At 42.3% G+C, this 22111-nt stretch overlaps 1 protein-coding gene across 1 annotated transcript; it reads right to left on the bottom strand.

Annotated features, from left to right (window-relative positions):
* Nucleotides 1–6902: 6902 nt before the first annotated feature.
* LOC309558485 (interferon-induced very large GTPase 1-like) lies at nucleotides 6903–21473 on the bottom strand (the record flags this gene model as incomplete). The annotated part of the gene is made up of 2 exons (XM_082261556.1): nucleotides 6903–11654; nucleotides 19118–21473. 2 exons carry the CDS (start codon nucleotides 21471–21473, stop codon nucleotides 6955–6957), a joined length of 7056 nt encoding a protein of 2351 aa, XP_082117682.1. The 3' UTR covers nucleotides 6903–6954.
* Between the last annotated feature and the right edge of the window lie 638 nt (nucleotides 21474–22111).

A 22111-nucleotide genomic window follows, 5' to 3' on the forward strand; every position in this document is an offset into this window, starting at 1 on the left:
AGTAGGAAGAATAGTGCCCCATCATTGGTATCAGTAGGAAGAATAGTGCCCCATCATTGGTGTCAGTAGGAAGAATAGTGCCCCATCATTAGTGTCAGTAGGAAGAATAGTGCCCCATCATTGGCATCAGTAGGAAGAATAGTGCCCCATCATTGGTATCAGTAGGAAGAATAGTGCCCCATCATTGGTGTCAGTAGGAAGAATAGTGCCCCATCATTGGTGTTAGTAGGAAAAATAGTGCCCCCTCATTGGTATCAGTAGGAAGAATAGTGCCCCATCATTAGTGTCAGTAGGAAGAATAGTGCCCCATCATTGGCATCAGTAGGAAGAATAGTGCCCCATCATTGGTATCAGTAGGAAGAATAGTGCCCCATCATTGGTGTCAGTAGGAAGAATAGTGCCCCATCATTGGTATCAGTAGGAAGAATAGTGCCCCATAGTTGGTGTGGGAGGAATAATGTCTTGTATCAGTGAGAGGAACAGTGCCCCGAGGGCTGCATAAACGCAAGCAAAGGGCCTCAGTTTGGGGACGACTGCTTTAGAAGGACATCTGAATGATCTAGGGAGCATCTCAATTGCAAGTCAGGCTGGCATAATGGAGTCCAAGATCTTTACATCTACACACCATCAGTGCAAGCATGATCCATGTAGCACATCCACTATAGTGTACACCCAAAGGTATAGAATGTTTTAATATACTCCTATTCACATTACAATTAAAAGCATCACACCTGTATCCTCACTAGGGATAAGCTATGTTCAGTCCAAACCCAGTTCTGCAGAACCCTTGGGAAGCTGTCATGTGATTGCATCCCTGCTGACCCGATCCGCAACACCCAGGGGTACTCCCCGCAGCTGCATGTATACAAAGGGGCAGGGATGTTCATGACCATTGACCGACTATGGCCACATGACAATATTAGATCAGTGTCATTGAGTTTAGACTAAACCCAGTTTACTCCTGATCCTGACCAAGGTTTCAACACATCACAATCGGTTGGATTCAAGGCGGAGAGTGCAATGTGCTTTGTGATATGTGTTTTATATTTAATGTAAGTTTGGCTGCACTTTAAGCCCCGTACACACGTACCGATCGTCGTCATACAAACGTCGGCGGACGAAAGATCTGCCGATTGTACGCTTGTTAGTATGGTGCCTCCGACAGCTGTCTGCGCACATTCTGCGGACAAGAGTCTTTCTTGCAAACATGAAAATTTTTGTATGCCGACACCAGAACGGACGATTGTTTGCCAGTCAGTACAGAATTCTGCCGACAGACCGCAGATTTGCAAGACTGGGCATGCTCAGAAAAGAAAAAACACAGGGAAAGTTAACCATTACATGACATCACTTCTGCAGTCGGCTGTAGTCGGCGGACAAAATTCTTGGGCAGTCTTTGCACTTTTCAACAGACACCGACATCCCGGGGAGAAAAGATGAACGTTTGTATGCCGACGATCGGTACGTGTGTACGGGGCTTTACACACAAGTATTTCTTCAATATAGTGAACCAAGTGTGAATGGGCAGCATCTAAAGCATATAAATCCAGTATGGGAATATAAAAATACCCTGGCCAGTCACTAAAAAAATCAAAATGCATGCTCTATGATAGAAGAGGCATTATAATCCCCTCTCTGGTGTTCTGTGTCTCCTACCTCCCCTTCGTTCCCTGTAATAGAAGAGTTATTATACTTTCCTCTCCAGTGTCCTGTGTCTCCTACCTCCCATGTGTTGCCTGTATTACAAAAGGCATTATACTCCCCTCTCCAGTGTCCTGTGTCTCCTACCCCCCCCCCTTCATTCCCCTTTAATAAAAGAGTCATTTTCCTTTCTCTCCAGTGTCCTGTGTCTCCTACCTCCCCCGAGTTCCCGGTAATAGAAGAGTCATTATACTTTCCTCTCCAGTATCCTGTGTCCCCTACCTCCTAAGTTCCCTGTAATATAAGAAGTATTACACTTTCCTCTCCAGTGTCCTGTGTCTCCTACCTCCCCTAAGTTCCCTGTAATAGAAGAGTCATTATACTTTCCTCTCCAGTGTCCTGTGTCTCCTACCTCCCCTGAGTTCCCTGTAATATAAGAAGTATTACACTTTCCTCTCCAGTGCCCTGTGTCTCCTACCTCCCCTTCATTCCCTGTAATAGAAGAGTTATTATACTTTCCTCTCCAGTGTCCTGTGTCTCCTACCTCCCCTGAGTTCCCGGTAATAGAAGAGTTATTATACTTTTCTCTCCAGTGTCCTGTGTCTCCTACCTCCCCTTCGTTCCCTGTAATAGAAGAGTCATTATACTTTCCTCTCCAGTGTCCTGTGTTTCCTACCTCCCCTGAGTTCCCTGTAATAGAAGAGTTATTATACTTTCCTCTCCAGTGTCCTGTGTCTCCTACCTACCCTGAGATCCCTGTAATAGAAGAGTTGTTATACTTTCCTCTCCAGTGTCCTGTGTCTCCTACCTACCCTGAGATCCCTGTAATAGAAGAGTTGTTATACTTTCCTCTCCAGTGTCCTGTGTCTCCTACCTACCCTGAGTTCCCTGTAATAGAAGAGTTATTATACTTTCCTCTCCAGTGTCCTGTGTCTCCTACATCCCCTTTGTTCCCTGTAATAGAGGAGTCATTATACTTTCCTCTCCAGTGTCCTGTGTCTCCTACTTCCCCTAAGTTCCCTGTAATAGAAGAGTTGTTATACTTTCCTCTCCAGTGTCCTGTGTCTCCTACCTCCCCTTCGTTACCTGTAATAGATGAGTCATTATACTTTCCTTTCCAGTGTCCTGTGTCTCCTACCTCCCCTTTGTTCCCGGTAATAGATGAGTCATTATACTTTCCTTTCCAGTGTCCTGTGTCTCCTACCTCCCCTTTGTTCCCGGTAATTGAAGAGTAATTATACTTTCCTCTCCAGTGTCCTGTGTCTCCTACCTACCCTGAGATTCCTGTAAAAGTGGAGTCATTATACTTTCCTCTCCAGTGTCCTGTGTCTCCTACCTCCCCTTTGTTCCCTGTAATAGAAGAGTTAATATAATTTCCTTTCCAGTGTCCTGCCTCTTCTCCATTCCCTGTAATAGAGGAGTCACTATATTTGCCTCTGTGTTGTCCCATGTCTTCTGTTCCCTTCAATAGAAAAGGTATTACACTTCTCCTCTCCTGTTTTTGGTGTCTTTTTCCTCCCTTACATTCCCTGTAATAGAAGATGTATTATACTTACCTCTCCGCTGTCCCCTGTCTCCTACCTCTTCTCTGTTCCCTGTATAAGAAGAGGTATTCTACTTACCTCTCCGGTGTCCCCTGTCTCCTATCTTTTCTTTGTTTCCTGTAAAAGAAGATGTATTATACTTACCTCTCCGCTGTCCCCTGTCTCCTACCTCTTCTCTGTTCCCTGTATAAGAAGAGGTATTCTACTTACCTCTCCGGTGTCCCCTGTCTCCTATCTTTTCTCTGTTCCCTGTAATAGAAGAGGTATTATACTTACCTCTCCGGTGTCCCCTGTCTCCTACCTCCTCTCTGTTCCCTGTAATAGAAGAAGCATTATACTTGCCTCTCTTTTGTTCTGTGTCTCCTCCTATCTCCCCCACATTCCCTTTAATAGAAGAGGTATTGTACTTGCCTCATCAGTGTTTCATTTTATCAAATTTCCCTCCATTCTAGCACTGCAGTCACCATAAACCTCTTCAGCATTTGACATATCTGGAAGGGCTAGATGCCTACGTCCCCCACTCTGTGCCCTAATTTCTTCATCTTCTCCCTAAACAGGGGGTCTCCAAACTTTCTTAGCAAAGGGCCACTTGACTGTCCTTCAGACTTTAGGGGGTCCGGACTGTGGCTATTGGGAGTAGGAAAGGTCCCGACTTCAGTGGAAAAAAATAATGCCCAATTGTTTGTTTCAGTGGGAGTAATTGTGCCTCGTCGGTGGTGTCCTTGGGAGGAATTGTTCCCCATCGGTGGTTTCATTGGGAGTAATTGTGCCCTATTGTTGGTGCCATTGGGAGGAATTGTGCCCCATCTTTGGTGTCATTAGGAGGAATTGTGCCCCATCTGCGGTGTCATTGGGAGGAATTGTACCCCATCATTGGTGTCATTGGAAGGAATTGTGCCCCATCTGTGGTGTCATTGGGAGGAATTGTACCCCATCGTTGGTGTCATTGGGAGGAATTGTGCTCCATCTTTGGTGTCTTTTGGAGGAATTGTTCCCCATTGTTGGTATCAGTGGATGAAATAGTGCCCCAAGGGCTGGATAAAAGCAAGCAAAAGGCTTGCTCATCATCTGGCCCCCAGGCTGCAGCTCGGAGACCACTGCCCTAAATCAAGACTGAGTGCTGTGGGAGGTAGGAGTCAGAAAACAGAACATTGGCATGCTGCAGGGGACTTGGGCATCCGACATTTTCATAAGTGTTAACAGGCAAACTGACTAATGGAATCTGCAACGCCAAAAAGGAGAGATGATAAGAGGAGACAGGTACTGCTAGAGAGGAGGACATGTTTATACTCTTCTTTTGTAGGGTTCTGGCATTTTTATTCATACCTGACAGGGTCTCTTTAAAGACTAACCCTATCTTTCTGACCCTTGTTTCGTGTTATACCAGCATTTAGGGACTCATAGTTCCCAATGGAACACAAGGGAAGTGACATCACTGACCTCTTGGTCCATTGACACTTCCTGTAGCCCTGTAACTAAAGCTATGTACCTTGGGGTGGAGAACCTGTTGTGGTCCACTGATTGCCGTTGCAATACTTTTCAGTCTCCAATGTAAAAAATATTAGGAGCACATTCGTTTTTAAAATGAATATGGCTGCATTTATTATTATTATTATTTTTTTACCAAAAGATGGGCCCAGCCTTTGAATAGAGGACCAAATGAAATGAATAGCTTGGAAGACTTGTGAAATAACAAAAGTATCAAGTAGTATTGTAACCAAAAATCTAATTTTATTGTGTCACACATACAGGCTTTCCAATTACACGTTCCAGCCTGACTGCTGTTATGAGAGACCCAACCAGGTCAGAGCACCCCCAACCAGACAAATCAAAGGCAGATGTGACCCATCTATTTATATATTTATATAAAAAAAATTGAATTAAAAAGTGTTAAAGTGGCAAGGCCAACTCTCAGTCTACCTTCCACATTTGGTGAATTTACCCCTTATAATTATACTTACAAGGTTTAAATAATATTGGCTCCACATGGGTGGAATACACTTTAGAGCTGAAGTCCAAGCAGATATAATAGACATAAATTGTATTCATAAATATATTATTAAATGTATCTATTTTAATTCATGAACTTCAAGTACCTGAATGGGTTAAATCCAAATTAAATCTCAACCCCAGGCAGATATAAAATAGACAAATTAATACAAATCATTAAATTTATTTATTTTAATTCTAGCACTTTAAGTGTCTGGATTTGACTTGGTATTTGCATCTTATGGACCCTGTAAAGACTGGAGGAGGGAGAATGTATCCAACAATGTAGAAAAAGGAGGGGGTTTCTAAGTCTACCCGTGTGGGCAGAAATAGAACCAAAGGGGATTTAAATGTGCCACTGAAACTGATATTTTATAAAGGATTATACTCTCTTAAAATTGATAACAAAATTTATTCAATATACATTAAAAACAGACTTATATACAGAACATTACAATATATGTGATTACGATATATGTATTATCTGTTACAATCACATATATTGTAATGTTCTGTATATAAGTCTGTTTTTAATGTATATTGAATAAATTTTGTTATCAATTTTAAGAGAGTATAATCCTTTATAAAATATCTCTTTCAGTGGCACATTTAAATCCCCTTTGGTTCTATTTCTGCCCACACGGGTAGACTTAGGAACCCCCTCCTTTTTCTACATTTTTACGCCTATGGGGAAGGTGCCAATATATTATAGATCTTTATAGAAAGCCAATTTCTCCCCCTCCACAACCCACTAATGTATCCAACAACTTAAATATGTTTTTTTTTTGGAATGGGCACCATTGAATCCTCCAGTTTTTATCTTCTTCGATCAATCAGCTGCATAGTTGATTGTAGACTTTGCTGTAGCTCACAATTAGAAAATAACCAAATGCCCTTCAAGAGGTCCCTCAGTATCTAAATACATGGGAGGTGCTATTGTCTGACCTCACTCATGGTGTTACAATACATGTTTTAAAAGTTTTTTTTATAAATTACATCATCTTTAAAGGATCGGTCCTCCCAAAAGTGTTTTTTTTTTTTGGTTAGGCTTCCATTATGCCTTAGAAAACCCAACAGCAAGATCCTCCTGCCATATCTTTAGACTCTGTTCCTGTGTGCCTTGGAGTTTTGGGTGTTCCCCCCTACTTTTGTATGTTAAAGTGTACAAAAAAACAGGGAATTTATTTGCGGTTGCACAATAAGTGAGGAACTTAAGCACTGTGCAACCACGACTTTTAGTATGTTACATACAAGGAATATAAAACATCTCTGAATTGTTCATAGAAGCTGGTGGTTGGAGGGAGGACATTTTTCCCCACCCTTCATATTTTCTGCCCGTATGTTCAATGAAATTAGAATTTTAAGTAGTTTTATCACAGCTGGTCTTTCATGGCTTCCAGAGTTGGGGACCACAGCCTCTTGTCTCTTTTTCTTCAAGACATCATTCCTATGCTGTAAACTGTGGTTGGGTATTAGTAGATTGTGATGTGAATTTTTTCTCTTTGAATGACTGGTGTATGTAATTAAACTGCAGTGAGACTTCTAGAAAGAGCTAAGAATCTTTCCCCTGCCTTAGCTTAGATTTTAGATTAGGTGCTCCCAGAGTACCAAGCTGTGAGCAGTCTTGAGGTCTTACTGTCCAGATTGACCTGTATGCTCAGGAATTGTAAGGATGAAAAAGGAACTCCTTGGGTTGATAGGCTCTTTACTTTGTTTATTCAATCCCATGTTATTTGTCCTGTGTTTCATTGGAACCTAAAATCAGATAATATGTTGCAATTTAGTTCATATTGAAAGATTCCTTTAGATTTTGAAGAGCCTGCTCTTTGGTGATTTGATACCAGTCCTCCGGTAGTTCAGCTGGCTTGCCATTGTAGTAATCTGAAAACTGTTTATTAAACTCCTTGAAGACATATTTCCAGTAATTGGAGGCTCCAATGGTGGCATCGGGCTGTATTGTCCAATCAGGATAAACTTTGCGGTATTCTTTGTAAAGACATGGCTTCCAGTCAGTGTCTGAATTTAGGAACGTTGTGTTACCAACCACATCGGTGGTACATATGGAATGCGAGAGAGCTTTGGATTCTGTACAGCGGTACGTTCCTAAACCTTGAGGCCGATGGACCGATGCAAAGTGCTCTTTGTGATTAGTGGCACCGGCCTCACAGGGGGCTTTACAGAATGGACACTGCTTACCACATCCAAAGACCTTCCTAAACAATACATCTTGCGGTTTAAAAGTTTTCTTGTTCAGCACATATTCAATAGTAAAATGTTTCATTTCGGTGGTAATTTCTTTTTCGACCCCTTCCAGGAACTCTACAATGTCAACCGAAAACTGGACAGGACTCGCATCGTTCTGAAACGTAATCACTTTCATCTCGTTCTGCACAATGACCAAATCTTTCTTTAATATTGCGCAAAATGTTTTTAAACACTGGGAAACATTAGGTGTTTCTCGTACTCTTGGATCTTTCAGGGTTTGTCTTACCTTTTTCAAGATGCAGGCAAGAATATTTGATTTTAACGATTCAAGGGAGGTGGAATCCTTATATTTGTTGGTGATAAATTTGACTATCCAGTTTTTTACGAAGGTCTCGTATTGGTTGTTGTATTTTATGTAACTGGTGAAATTGTGGTCATCCAAAAGCTCTTCGAGCAAAGTGTATTGGAAGAAGGTTCTACTGCTGTACCTGATCGAATCTTTACTGGTTAGTACGTCGTTCACAATTTCACCACCCAAATGTTTGTACACATAGTCTGTAAGAGCTGGCTTTAGGCACACCTCGCAGAATTTCTGGGCTCTGACTTTAGACTCATCTTTCTCCTGGTAGACATTCTTAAATGTGGAGAAGTACTGAGGTTTTATTTTATCAAGGTAGGACTTCACATTATTTTCCTGGAAAAAAATATTGTGCTTCTTCTGAAAGACTGGGGCAGCTTGACCTAGTAGGAGAAGCTTCAGATCCAGCTCGAACAATGGCGTGAGATGAAGACTCCTGACCTCTTCCTCATTGAGTCTTTCGTTAACAAAATTTAGGAGTTCTTGGCAATATGTTTGATCGTAATCTTTCATTGTGTTTACTTGCTCTATGACGTACTGATTGCACTGCTCTTTCAAAGAAGTCACAAGACTGTTCACCTTATTCCAGTAATCCTCATTATTCCCCTCTGGCATATTTTCATACCAACTGCTCTGAGTGTATTCCTTATCCAAGTCCAGCCCGTTTTGTCCATAGTCATCTAAAGTTTTTACTTCATTCAACTTTTCGTTAATGTAACCCGCTTTGTGCCTCATGTCTTTCCTGAGTTGGTCAATCATTTCTTGGCTGACGTTGTGCTTTTTTAAACTGCCAAACTGTAACCCAGATATCGTTTTATTCCACATGACCTCAAACTCAGATTTTAGTTCCTCATCGCTAAGCTGATGTTTTGCATTCTTACAGTTGTCCAAAAGGCTGGTGGCTTTATCTTCAATGATCCTCAGATAGCTGTTCTGAACAAACTGTATTTCATGTTTCCCTTTCTGTATGCGTATAGCTTCTTCACATTTGACAGTTAGATTGTCTTCAACTTCATTCTTAAGTGTCGTTGCACTCCTAAAGAAATCTTCCCTGTATCTCTCTACAAGGTGTACATATTTGTTCCCACTCTCAAAGTATTCTTCTAGAGCTTCCAGCATGACTTTCTCTTCTTCTTGTAAAACTTGATACATGTCCGCTTTTATGCCAGCCCAAATTTCAGTTTCAAGCTCAGAAGCCGGCTGATTTAAGATCTCATTTTCAGCCTCGTTAATCCACGTGTGCATTCTCTTACGAAAATTCCACTCCAGTTCTGAGTATTTCATTGATAGTTGATTGTAGGCCTCGGCCACCAGGCTGTTTCTGAAGCTAAAAATAAATTTCTCATACTTTACCGCGTTCCACAAACTCTTTATCCATTTGATAAAATCAGATATACTCTGAGAACTTCTGGACTCTAGCTGCCTTTTCATGGTTTCAAATAGTTGCCTCTTTAGTTCAAAAATTTTTTCACTGTACCCTGTATTTACTGAAGCCATTGGTGGAACTCCATGCCAAAATCCGGGAATATACCAGCTGTGCTTCTCAAGATCGTAGTCCATGACATCTGAAAACTTGGCCATGTTACTTTTTTCTTCCATTCTAGAAGCTACTTTGGTCATTTCATCTAACTGTTCCAGGAGTTTCTGCCTGTCTCTCATGTTCTTGTCATGAGCAGACACATCGCTAACATTTTGGTGAACAAACTGGCAGTTGGGCTTTTTACCTATTTCTTTCATCCTCAAAAATGCATGGACCACTATCTGCAAAATATCTTTAATTTCTGCTGTATTTTCCATGGCCATGTTAATTATAGTAATGTCGCTCAACCCAACCACAAAGGTTGCCAACTCATTGTCATGCTCATAACTATCTTCAACAGAAGCCAACTCAGGAGCTTTCAGCCCCTCTGTGTCAATTACCAGAATGAACTCACACCCAAGGTCATCCACTAAGTTGCTTTTCACATTTAAAAGAGTCATGAAGGCCCCTCGTGTGCATCGCCCACTGGCCACTGGAAACTGCAGACCAAACATGGTGTTGAGAAGGGTGGATTTGCCCGTACTTTGAACTCCTAGTACAGTGATCACTTTAATTCTGCATTGTCCCCCTGTCTTGGCATCCAACTCTGTCAGGACATCAGTTATCCACTGCATAGGGATGTTTGAGGCATCTCCATCAATTAGCTCCAATGGGAACCCATCCAACAACAGATCAGCAGCAACACTTGGTACTTTATAAAGCTCTTGATTACTTGTACATCCATTTGATAGAAAGTGTTCAGCTTCATAAAATTGGCCAACTTCTCGAATGAAATGTTCTACTCCTAGTGAGCTGTTCATAATGATTTGATCTAGTTCTTTCAGTCTGTCTACATTGGGGTTAACTTTAAAGTACTGCTCTTTATACTCAGCTTGGAGTGCTAAAAGATGATTTCTAGTGACTGAATCGAGGTAGAGCTTCATCCACTTCAGAAAATAATGTTTCTGAATACGTGGTAGGTTGTTGAGTGCAGCTATAAATGTGAGTATTCCATCAGGCATGCTACACTCATTTTGTTGCCTCCTAAGTCCAGCACATTTCTTTACTAGCTTTGCTCTGTAATCCTCCGCTTTCTCACTACCCAGTCCTTTCATTCGACACATTTCTTTTTCGATTTTGGCCAACTGTTTCCAGTATTCTCCTTGAAGTACCATTGTTTCATTCTTGTACTGCACAACATCTTTCACACTCTTGATAATTTCCAGTGCAAGTGTCCTTGTATTTTGTTGTTCTTCTGAACCCTCGTCAATGCGTATGCCTAGATCTGCGGCTATGTGAGACATCTCCTCTAGGGCGATGTAATAAGGGGAAGATTTAATTAAATCTGATATAATCAGCTGCAGCTTCTTTACAAGTTCTGCATCGTTAATGGAGTTGTTCTTCACCAGAACATTTTTTCTGTTGATTTTCAAAATGGGGTATAACATCTTTATGTGGTTCTGGGTCTCTACGCTTATACATCTCGAAGAAGGAGCAAGGATTATGAAGTAGTTTGTGTTTGATTCCTCAATGTTGGATAGAATGCTATAGCTTTGATCATCCATAGTTTCAATAAATATGAACACAGCTGAGGATACTTTTGTTAGAAAGTTGAATTGAGTCCAGTTAGATTCTAGATCACCCCGGAGATTTGTCACTGCGACTGGTTCTGGAAACAGGTCCAAGAGTTCACTTCCTGCGGGAAAGAACCACGAGATTTCAACCAAACCATCAGAGACTTCCCTTGCAATATTTGCCCCTTCCATGTTCTGATGGACGAAAATATCATGGTGTTGTTGGACTGGACTTAGGATTTGATTTAGAATTCTGGATTTTGAAAGAGTACACCTTCCCAGTCTAGCAAAAGAGAAAACAGGCATGGGTATATTGACCAAGTTGTCTTCCTTGCATCCTTTAATGTTTGCTAATGACTGGGGTCTCCATCTCTTCACGATATCCCTCATTGCCCACAGCATGAAAGTTATATGAAACCCTTCCCCAGCGGGAAGCAGAAAAGGAAGTGCAAACTGGCACATGGACATTTTAGTCACAATCTCTTGTTTCAGAAAACTGTCTGAACAATTCAGAAGAAGGCAAAGAACATCCAGAGGATGAATGGAAGTTGACATGTCTATATCTTCCATAAAATCCAAATCTTCATCTTGCATTGTGTTTTGTTTTGTACACAGTGACTGATTAAGCCGTGTGTTTCTTGCTGTACTGTTTAAGGCCATGAGGCTCTGTAGGAATCGCCAGGGTACGTCCTCTGTCCTCTGAGGGACAGTGTTCTTTAGATCTTCTTGGCCAATCTTCAGAACTTCCCTTAGACTGAGCTTTGATGTCCGGAACTTCACCAGGTTTAATTCCCTCAGTTTGTCATCAAAATTTTTTATTTTAGCTGTGAAAGAGAAAAATACAGTATGCATTATATAATTCAGTATTCTACATTATATTCAAATTCACTTTATTTCTAAAGAGCTATGCTGTATATTTAGGTAAAATTGAAAGAAATTTCCACCTGCTTATTTCCTAAGGCTGGCCATACAATGATTTTTTATTTATTTATTTATTTTTTTACATGCTACAGTCTAAAAGAAAAGAAATCTAAAGATGTTGGCAGGGAGAGAAACCATTTCTGTTCGGTTTATCAAGAACCAGCCAAAATTTGCACATTTTTTGACCAGACTAAAGTTGTAAACATGGGCTGAATATTGGACTGTATCGGCCGGTTAAATAGAAACTGGCCAACATTTAACCCGTATGTACGGCAGCCGGTCCAACAGAAGCCGGCTTCTGTCAAAGGGGCATGACCAAAAAAGGTCTGCTAATTGGTATCCGATCAGTGCTCTAAGCCAATGATTGACTGCTGTGTTCTGGCTGGGGGAGCCTCTCCACCCACCACCGTAATCCCTGTAAAATCAAGGCCTAGAATGGAATCTGGAGATGGCCCCACCACAAGCCCCTGTATCGGTATGGGCGCCCTGGATGACACAGCACCGGCAGCACCATCCCAAGGGGATCCTTTTTCAGCCTTCATCACAACAGGTCAGACAGTCTCAGAAGTTGTGCTCAAAGAAATGCTCTGGTCTCTGCAATCCTCTTTACAAACAGATATGCAAAAATGTTTTCATAAGTTCTCAGCTGCGATACAAGATTTAGGTGATAGAGTTAACCACTTAGAAGAGGGTATGAGTAACTCTATCACATCCTTCAACAATGTGGTTGATGCCCATGACCGTCACAGTGATGACATCAATTGGCTGAAATCAAAGGTGGCTGATCTGATCTCCCTGCACCTGGAAGTGACGTCAGGGTGAGCCGTGCGAGCGCCCCATTGTTCTAGGAAGTGCCAGCGTCCACTGGCCGCATCCTCCTGAGGCTAAGCCACTGAGGCCATCCTGACTCAGTTTTGCCAAATAGGGATATCTTGCAGCACTGTTTCAATGCCAAACATATGGCTTGTCATTGTGAGTACATTTCTACTAAGCTGTTTATAAACTTCATATGCTACACTTAGATGGTGCTTGTGTTTTTTTCCCAGCTATCCACAAGCTTCCTCTTTCTTGCACACTGAGCTGCCACCTAAAAGAAGCCTGCAAATGGACTTGTATTATGGATTGTCTCATGGACTAAATAGTTTTTTACTTTTTTTACTATTTATTATCACGATCGTTACCAGTGGGGATCAGTCATATCTCCTTTTTTGCACCAATATTTTTGTCCTATTTTGTTATGTTGGCTAAAGAAGAACATTGAGCTGCAATAATTGTTGGTATGCTGCCCTGTGGTTTTGATCATTATTTTTGATCATTATGTATGGTCTTCTATGCTCATAAACATGTAGTCTCATCATGTAAGGTTATTTTTTATAAAGTGCAAATACGTATTTTCTGTACAATATTACTTCTTATCCAAATTAATTAAATTATTATTTTTTTTCAATTCATGTATTTCCACATGGAGTAGATACATCGGATAGAATCAGCCAAATATGGCATTCTTGATAAACTTATACGCATATTTCCCATCAGGTTTTTTCAAATCTCAGTTCATGGTTCCTTCCAATCAATTACATATGTGCTGTACTACCTTTAGGTAAATTGAACAACTTATTACCTCTGCCAACAACCAATGGTCGAACAAATTCTTTCTCACCCAGTACATTTTTAATATAATCTCTCCTCGGGGCCTAAGGGTTCTCAAAACATGTCCATTTTTATCATCGGACTTAACCAAAGAATGGTCAACAAAAGTGAAAGTGAACAATAATCTTTAAAAGATCTTACCACTGATCACAATCTGGTCATCAAAACTGCAGAAAGGGGTGGGAGTGTAGTGGTCCAAGATAGGACAGATTACCTTACAGAGGCCCATTGATTACTATTGGACACTATCACATACAAGAAATTGCACACTGACCCCCTATCAGCCTTTATTCTAGAGGCCAAATCCCTAACCACACAGGCAAAGGAAGCAGGTATCATCAACAAACAAGAATTCTGTTTTTTCAATAGGGATTTCTATTCCACACCGTATTTCTACCATATTCCAAAAATACATAAAAACAAAGAAAATCCACCTGGTAGAACAATAGTAGCTGCCATGGACAGCATTACCAATCCATTCTCACAATATATAGACCAGTTTTTTCAGCCATTGGCACAAGGCTTACTCTCATATATCCAGGATGGAGTTCACCTTCTAGAACAACTAGAACATTACACTTGGGAACCTACATACTTGTGGACTTCCCTAAATGTTAATCCACTTTACATGTCTATTCCCTATAATGTAGGACTTCGAGCTGTCTCTGAATTTCTCATATAGGATATGACTCTCAATCCACAACAACCACAATTTATAGTAGACGTGACCAAGTTCTGCTTGAATCACAATTATCTCAAATTTGACGGCAACTTCTATCTACAGGTCAACGGCACAACGATGGGGGCAAATTTTGCCTTCAGCTATGCTAACCTCACAATGGGGCTCTGGGAGGTCAACTACATCTGGCATAACAATCCCTATACCTCCCATATAATTTTTTATGGGAGGTATATTGGTGACATTATAGTCATCTGCGACGGCCCAGAGCCTGCTTTAACAGAATTTGTGAGCCATTTCCCTCTCATTACTGTTTATCACTACTCCCATCCCATGCCTGTTGGCATGGAGTGATCTATGCCAAATCACTCCAAAATCCGCGCATCCTGAACAAATAAAACTTACTATTAGCATACTGCACCTCTACATAACTGATATCCCCACTCTTGACTGGGCAAGCTATGGCATAAACTGGATAGATGACCTTAAACTTAACACCAAACCCTTATTCCAACATGATAACGACCCCAAACACACCTCCAAGATGACCACTGCCTTGCTAAAGAAGCTGAGGGTAAAGGTGATGGACTGACCAAGCATGTCTCCAGACCTAAACCCTATTGAGCATCTGTGGGGCATCCTCAAATGGAAGGTGGAGGAGCGCAAGATCTCTAACATCCATCAGCTCCGTGATGTCATCATGGAGGAGTGGAAGATGGAAGAGGACTCCAGTGGCAACCTGTGAAGCTCTGGTGAACTCCATATCCAAGAGGGTGAAGGCAGTGCTGGAAAATAATGGTGGCCACACAAAATATTTACACTTTGGGCCCAATTTGGACATTTTCACTTAGGGGTGCACTCATTTTTGTTGCCAGCGGTTTTAACATTAATGGCTGTGTGTTGAGTTGTTTTGAGGGGACAGCAAATTTACATTGTTATACAAGCTGTACACTCACTACTCACAAAGTGTCATTTCTTCAGTGTTGTCACATGAAAAGATATAATAAAATATTTACAAAAATGGGAGGGGTGTATTTACTTTTGTGAGATACTGTATATCTTTGCTCTTGTTTTCCCCTCTTTTTTTTTTTTTTGTCAGCGGCTGAATTTGTCATTTGTCATACTGAATTGTAAGTGCTATCAGCGGTTTATCGGTGGTTGGCCAGGCAACACCTTAAAGGAACACTTATTGGCATCCTTTGTCTCAGAGGCAAGGAAAAAAACCTAAGCAGCCCATAGATTATGCACTTTTTCCTTCCTTCCACCACGGGAAGGATCAACTTCAGTACAACCAACCGGCCCATAGATGGAACAGGCAAAGATTCGATTCATTTGTGGCTGGCTTTATTCGGTGGACATGATGCCTGCTTTCAGATCAGAAAAGGAATTGATACGTGTAAAAATCTGAAATAATATTTTAGGGTCAGAATAAGGATGTTTAACCCTAGGTTTACACTATGAGGGGTGGTTGCAGGTGTTGGAATCTCAGCTGCTCCCACACCCGCAATCCCCTGCTGCCAAAACGTGCTGCTCTTTAGAGATTTACGGGGCTGCTATTCATTCCTAACAGCCCCTCCATGCATCTTAAACAGAAGCACGTTTGCGGGTGCAGGAACTGCAGGGGACTTACATGGTGCAAAAGCACCACAGGATTTCCTGGCTGCTGCGTTTCAAAAATGGTGCATGAACTTTTTTTTTGTGGGAAACGCAAGCATGTCAGCCCATTAAAATGAAAGGGTTGCCGTCCCTGTGCAAAAGTGGCCTACAAATCCACCCAGATGTGAACCTAGGGTCAGCGTCAGTGGCGGCCCATCCATTGGGGGCATAGGGGCGCCGCCCCCCCATCCATGCGTCCGGCCCCCTAATCTACATGCAGGGCACCGGACGCATGGATTCCAATAGGGGATTTTTTTTAAGCACCAATTAGAGCCAGAGGCTCTAATAGGCTTCAAAAAAGGGTGGGCTTGGGGCGCAGAACACTGCGCCCTGAGCCCACCCAGTTGTATGGCAATAGCGAATGAGTATTCGCTATTGTCACACTGACTCTCCTCCCAGCCAATCAGGAAGACGGTTGTGAGACCCCCTTTCCTGATTGGCCAAAAGGAGAAGCGATCTTACTGGCCAGTGGCCAGGAAGAGGCAGAAGACACACGGCTGGAGGAGCAGCGCAGTGGCTCAGCCATCCAGCACTCCCCGGCTCAGACAGGAGGAAGGAGGAGGTAAGGAGGCAGCCGTTCGGGGAGGAGGGAATGTGTTGCCTGCCGACTGATCGACCAACCGGGGCAGGGCCGGCCTTTGGGGTGTGCGAGCTGTGCAGCCGCACAGGGCGCCATGGGCAACAGGGGCGCCGTGCGGCCATCACAGTTTGCAGATGATCAGGCCGCACAGCGGGAGGTAAGCGGCAACCGCGGCCTGGTCAGGGTTAACATAGGCCGCCACTGCTTACCTCCCACTGTGCGGCTATGCCTCGGTCTCCTATAGCAGCAGGGCTGAGCTATGTATCTCACACAGCTCAGCCTCCGATCCACCGCCGCTGACAGATCCCTTTTCCTCTCTGCAGGGACGCCAGAGGAGAGATCGTCAGCTCCTTCTCCTCCCGCCCCTTCTCCTCCTCCTCCCACCCCTTCTCCTCCTGGGTCTGCCCCGCCCAGACTCCCCAGGGATGTGTGGGCGGGAAGTTTAAAGAAAAAAGAAAAGCTGCAGACAGTGAGGTAAGTAAGGTCTCTCTCCTGCAAAAAATGTAAGGGGGGCTCTGTGTGTGGGGGGGTCTCTGATGTAAGAGGGGTGCTGTGAGGGGGGTCTCTGATGTGGGTGGTCTCTGATGTAAGGGGGGCTCTGTGTGGGGGGGCTCTCTGGTGTGGGGGGGTCTCTGATGTAAGGGGGGCTCTGTGTGGGGGGGTCTCTGATGTAAGGGGGGCTCTGTGTGGGGGGTCTCTTATGTAAGGGGGCTCTGTGTGGGGGGTCTCTAATGTAAGGGGGGCTCTGTGTGGGGGGTCTCTAATGTAAGGGGGGCTCTGTGTGGGGGGGTCTCTGATGTAAGGGGGCTCTGTTGGGGGTCTCTGATGTGTGGGGGGTCTCTGATGTAAGGAGGGCTCTGTGGGGGTCTCTGATGTAAGGGGGCTCTGTGGGGGTCTCAAATGTAAGGGGGTCTCTGATGTAAGGGGGGCCTCTGTGAGGGTCTCTGATGTAAGGGGGGGCCTCTGTGAGGGTCTCTGATGTAAGGGGGTCTCTGTGTGGGGGGTCTCTAATGTAAGGGGGGCTCTGTGTGGGGGGGTCTCTGATGTAAGGGGGCTCTGTTGGGGGTCTCTGATGTGTGGGGGGTCTCTGATGTAAGGAGGGCTCTGTGGGGGTCTCTGATGTAAGGGGGCTCTGTGGGGGTCTCAAATGTAAGGGGGTCTCTGATGTAAGGGGGGCCTCTGTGAGGGTCTCTGATGTAAGGGGGGGCCTCTGTGAGGGTCTCTGATGTAAGGGGGTCTCTGTGAGGGTCTCTGATGTAAGGGGGCCTCTGTGAGGGTCTCTGATGTAAGGGTTGCCTCCGTGAGGGTCTCTGATGTAAGGGGGGCCTCCTATGTAAGGGGGGGGGCTCTGTGAGGGTCTCTGATGTAAGAGGGGCTCTGAGGGTCTCTGATGTAAGGAGGGGGGCTTTGTGAGGGTCTCTGATGTAAGAGGGGGCTCTTTGAGGGTCTCTGATGTAAGGGGGAGTCTCCAATGTAAGGGGGGGTCTCTAATGTAAGGGGGGCTAAGTTATTAGTGATCATAAAAACGAAAAGTCAAATAAAGTGCAAAAAAGGTGCAAGAAAATGTGCAGGGGGGACGCATGCGCGTGGGGGGGGGGGGCTGCCACAGGATTAGCTCGCACAGGGCGCCTGAACACCTAAGGCCGGCCCTGAACCGGGGGGTGCATTAGTTTGCCGCCCCCCCCCCCCACAAATTACAGAGCAACAGCCGCCACTGGTCAGCGTGCTGAACAGCCTTGTTTTTTTTCTGTCTGTGTCCAGTGGGGAGGTTTCCCTTTCACTTTTTGTTACACAATGAAAAACAGGTACGTGAGTGGATATCTCTCTAAAGTATAGGGAAATTCCCACTTATAGAATTGTCACTTAAACGGGTGTCTCCATTGGAAGATTCCTTCTCCATTCCTTTTCTAGTAACAACTGTAGAGCCATGGATTTCTGATAAACTTCTGTACCAAGTGAAATCCCTGGGACAAATAGAGAGGGTGAATCTCTCTAGTGGGGACACAAACAGCAAGGCAAAACAGATAGAGGCTTTAGATATACTTAAAGCTACCCATGATCCACTAATAGAAAGACAATCTCACCCCACCTCCTTCTCGCTATCAATGTTAACACAAGGGGATTGATTTACTAAAACTGGAGAATGCAAAATCTGGTGCAGCTCTGCATAGAAACCAATCAGCTTCCAGGTTTTATTGCCAAAGCTTAACTGCAGAAGCTGAAGTTGGAAACTGATTGGCTAACATGCACAGCTGCACCAGATTCTGAGTGCTTCAGTTTTACTAAATCTCCTGCAAAGTGCTCCTGCAAGAGCTCACATTCCAAAAGATCTGCAGGAAATGGGTTTGTGTATTCAAAGTCACCAGTGCTACTTGATGCTGTTCTATCTGACATCATGAGAAGATACAGAAAAGTGTAATAAAGTCTATCATCAGTTATTATAATGTATTGATAAAATCAATACAGCGGTAGTAAAGGTTCTGGAGGAAAAAAAGATTTCCCTCTGCAATTTAATATCATAATATGCTAGTATGCATCGCATACTAGCACATTATGAAGTACTTACCTTAAACGAAGCCCGCCAGTGGCGCCCTGTCATTGATGACAGGGCTTCCTTCTTCACCCAGTCTTCAAAGCACAGAGTTTTGAAGGAGCAGCACGGGTATGACATTCCTTCAGGGCACTATTCATTTTACCTACAGGTAAGCTTTAATATTAGCTTTCCTGTAGGTAAAAATGTCAGACAAGGCTTTACTACCACTTTAAGACAACACAAAAAGAGAACATTATAAAGTACTTACGGCCCCAGAAATATTCTTCTAGATCTGATGACTCTAAAATGTTCAAATTATCCTCCTGATGATGGTCTAGAAAGTCTTTAGAGGTAGATTCTGATGCTGGAATAACTGCATTTTGCATGTTCTCTATTATTTCTTCTTTTAGTGTATCCACTTTCTCTTCACTGATTTGCTCCATCTTCTCTTGGTTGATATTTTCCTCTTCTTGATTGACGGTTTCTTTACTAATGTTCTCCTCCTCTTGTCTGGTATTTTGTCCCTCATTAACGTTCTCTGTTTCTGGGCTGCTGCTCTCCCTCTCATTGATGTTCTCCTTCTCTTGAGCAGTGTCCTCTTTCTCTTGAGTTGTGACTTCCTCTGGTTTGGTGTCCTCTTGATTGGCATTCCCATTCTGTATACTGGTACTCTCATCTTCTCTACTAGTGTGGTCCTTATTGAAGTACCCATTTTCTTGACTAAGATTTGGTGCCTTGTTCTTTATGTTCTCCTCTTGAATGATGTTATCAACTTCATCTGAAATGTCATCTTCTTGACTAATGTTATGTTCACCAATATTTTCTTCCTTATGATTGGCTACCTCCTCCTCATGACTGATGTTCTCCTCTTCTTGAATTATGTTCTCCTCCTTTTGATTTATGTTCTGTTGACCTAATTCTTTCTCTGTCTCATGACTGATTATCAGCTGTTCATGATTGATCTTCTCTTGCTCTGGATAAATGCTCTCTTGATTGAGGTTTGATGGCTCTGTATTGCATTCATTAATGCCCTCCTCCTTGTTATAATTGATTTCCTTCTCTTGATTAATGTTCTCTTGATTGAGGTTTTCTGTCTCTTGATTTGCATTTCCTTTGTTAATGTCATCCTCGTAATTGTTGTTCTTGGTAAAGTTCTCATCCTCTTGACTTATACTTTCCTCTTCCAGACTGATGTTTTGTTGGGTGATTTCCTTTTCTTCAAGAGTGGTGATTTCTTCTTCATGAATGATCTTCTCTTCATCATTGATCTCCCACTCATGGCTGAGATTCTGTTGACTATTTTTTTTCTCATAACCGAACATATTTTCCTCTAGGTTGACATTTTCCTCATCCTTAGTAATGATTTCCTTATTATTGAGCTCCTCTTCTTTCATAATCCCATTCTCTTTATTGTTAAGGAAATGTTCTTGATATATGTTTATCTCCTCTTTTATGTCAACCTCCTTTTCCTGATTTAGAATATCATCTTCCTTATTGTCAACCCTTGGTTCTTGATTGATTATCTCCTCTTCTTTATTGTTCTCTTTTTTGTTGACCTTCACTTTTTGAATAATGATCTCCTCTTCTTTAATATTAATCTCCTCTTCTTGACTGACAATCTCCTCCTCTTTATTGTTGACCTTTATTTCTTGATTGATGATCTTTTCCTCTTTGTTGTTAACCTCTTCTTCTTCATTAATAAGCTCCACCTCTTTATAGTTAACCTCCTCTTCTTCATTGATGATCTCCTCCTCTTTATTGTTGATCTTTATCTCTTGGTTCGTGATCTTCTCCTCTTTATTGTTGACCGCCTCTTCTTCATTAATGAGCTCCTCCTCTTTATAGCCCATCTCTTCTTGAATAATGATCTTCTCTTTAATATTACCCTCCTCATCTTGACTAATGATCTGCTTCTCTTTATTATTTACCCCCTCTCCTTGACTGATGATCTCCTCCTCTTTATTGTTGACCTTTATGTATTGATTGATGATCTTCTCCTCTTTATTGTTGACCTCCTCTTCTTCATTAATGAGCTCCTCCTCTTTATAGTCCTTCTCTCTTTGACTGATGATCTCCTCCTCTTTATTGTTGAACTTTACTTCTTGATTGATGATCTTTTCCTCTTTATTATTAACCTCATTTACTTGATTAATGATCTCGTCCTGTTTATTAACCTCATCTTCACGACTGATAATCTTCTCCTCTTTATTACTGACCTCCTCTTCTTGACTGATGATCTCCTCCTCTTTATTATTCACCTCATTTTCCTGATTTGTGATATTCTCAATATATTTGAGCCGCTCTTCTTGTTTAACATTCTCTTCATCATCAGGGTGCTCCTCTTGATTTAATTTCATCTCCTCTAGGTTGCAGTTTTCATGATGGGACGTTTCTTGCTTGATATTCTTATCCTCTTGGTTAATGCCATTTCTCTCACTGGTGTTACCTTCATCTTGTTGGATATTTTCTTTTTCACTCAAGGTTTTCATAGTGGCGTTCTCTTTCTTTTGCTTACTATTCCTCAACCCTTCCTTCATGTTCTCTTCCTGACTGATTTCCTCCTTGTTATGGATGTCTTCCTGAAGAAGATAGTTGTGATGAAAGCCCTCTTGGTCTGGATCCATAACGGTAATCTGGATTGTCACTCAACCTGTTAAACAAGAACTGGTATTAAAATCTGTTGGATTCCAATAGACACGTTTTGCATTATTAGAACTAGACATACAGTAAATCTGCATGTTAATGGTCATTTCCATTTTTATTATTCTCTCTTGTCTTCAAAGATGAATGGAACAACAGCCTCCTAACAATGTAAATGGAGTCTACGGTGTATATGAGCACATATTTGAAATGTTTATTTTAATATTTTCTTTGAAGTAATTTTTTGATTTAATATGTAATTTATATTGCTGCAGCATATTTTATTAGTACTGTATTACATATGTAAATTTAAAGATTTCCCCATTAGCGGCTAACTGTTTATCATTGAGCACCCCCTCCCCAGATTAAAAACTGAAATAAAATCTAAACCACATAGAATGCTGTTTTTTTTTTTTTATCGTTCAGACCTGACCCATAGATATGCATTCATCAATAGGTATTATGAGAAAATAAGCATAAATCAATTTTGCACATATATATATATATATACCGTATTTTCCGGCGTATAAGACGACTGGGTGTATAAGACGACCTCCCTATTACATGATCTACCGGTAATACTTATACTTAGGTTACCTTGGAGATAGTATACTCGGCGTAT

This window comes from Pelophylax lessonae (genome assembly GCF_965119305.1).
Source record: "Pelophylax lessonae genome assembly, chromosome: 6".
Lineage (NCBI taxonomy): Eukaryota > Metazoa > Chordata > Amphibia > Anura > Ranidae > Pelophylax > Pelophylax lessonae.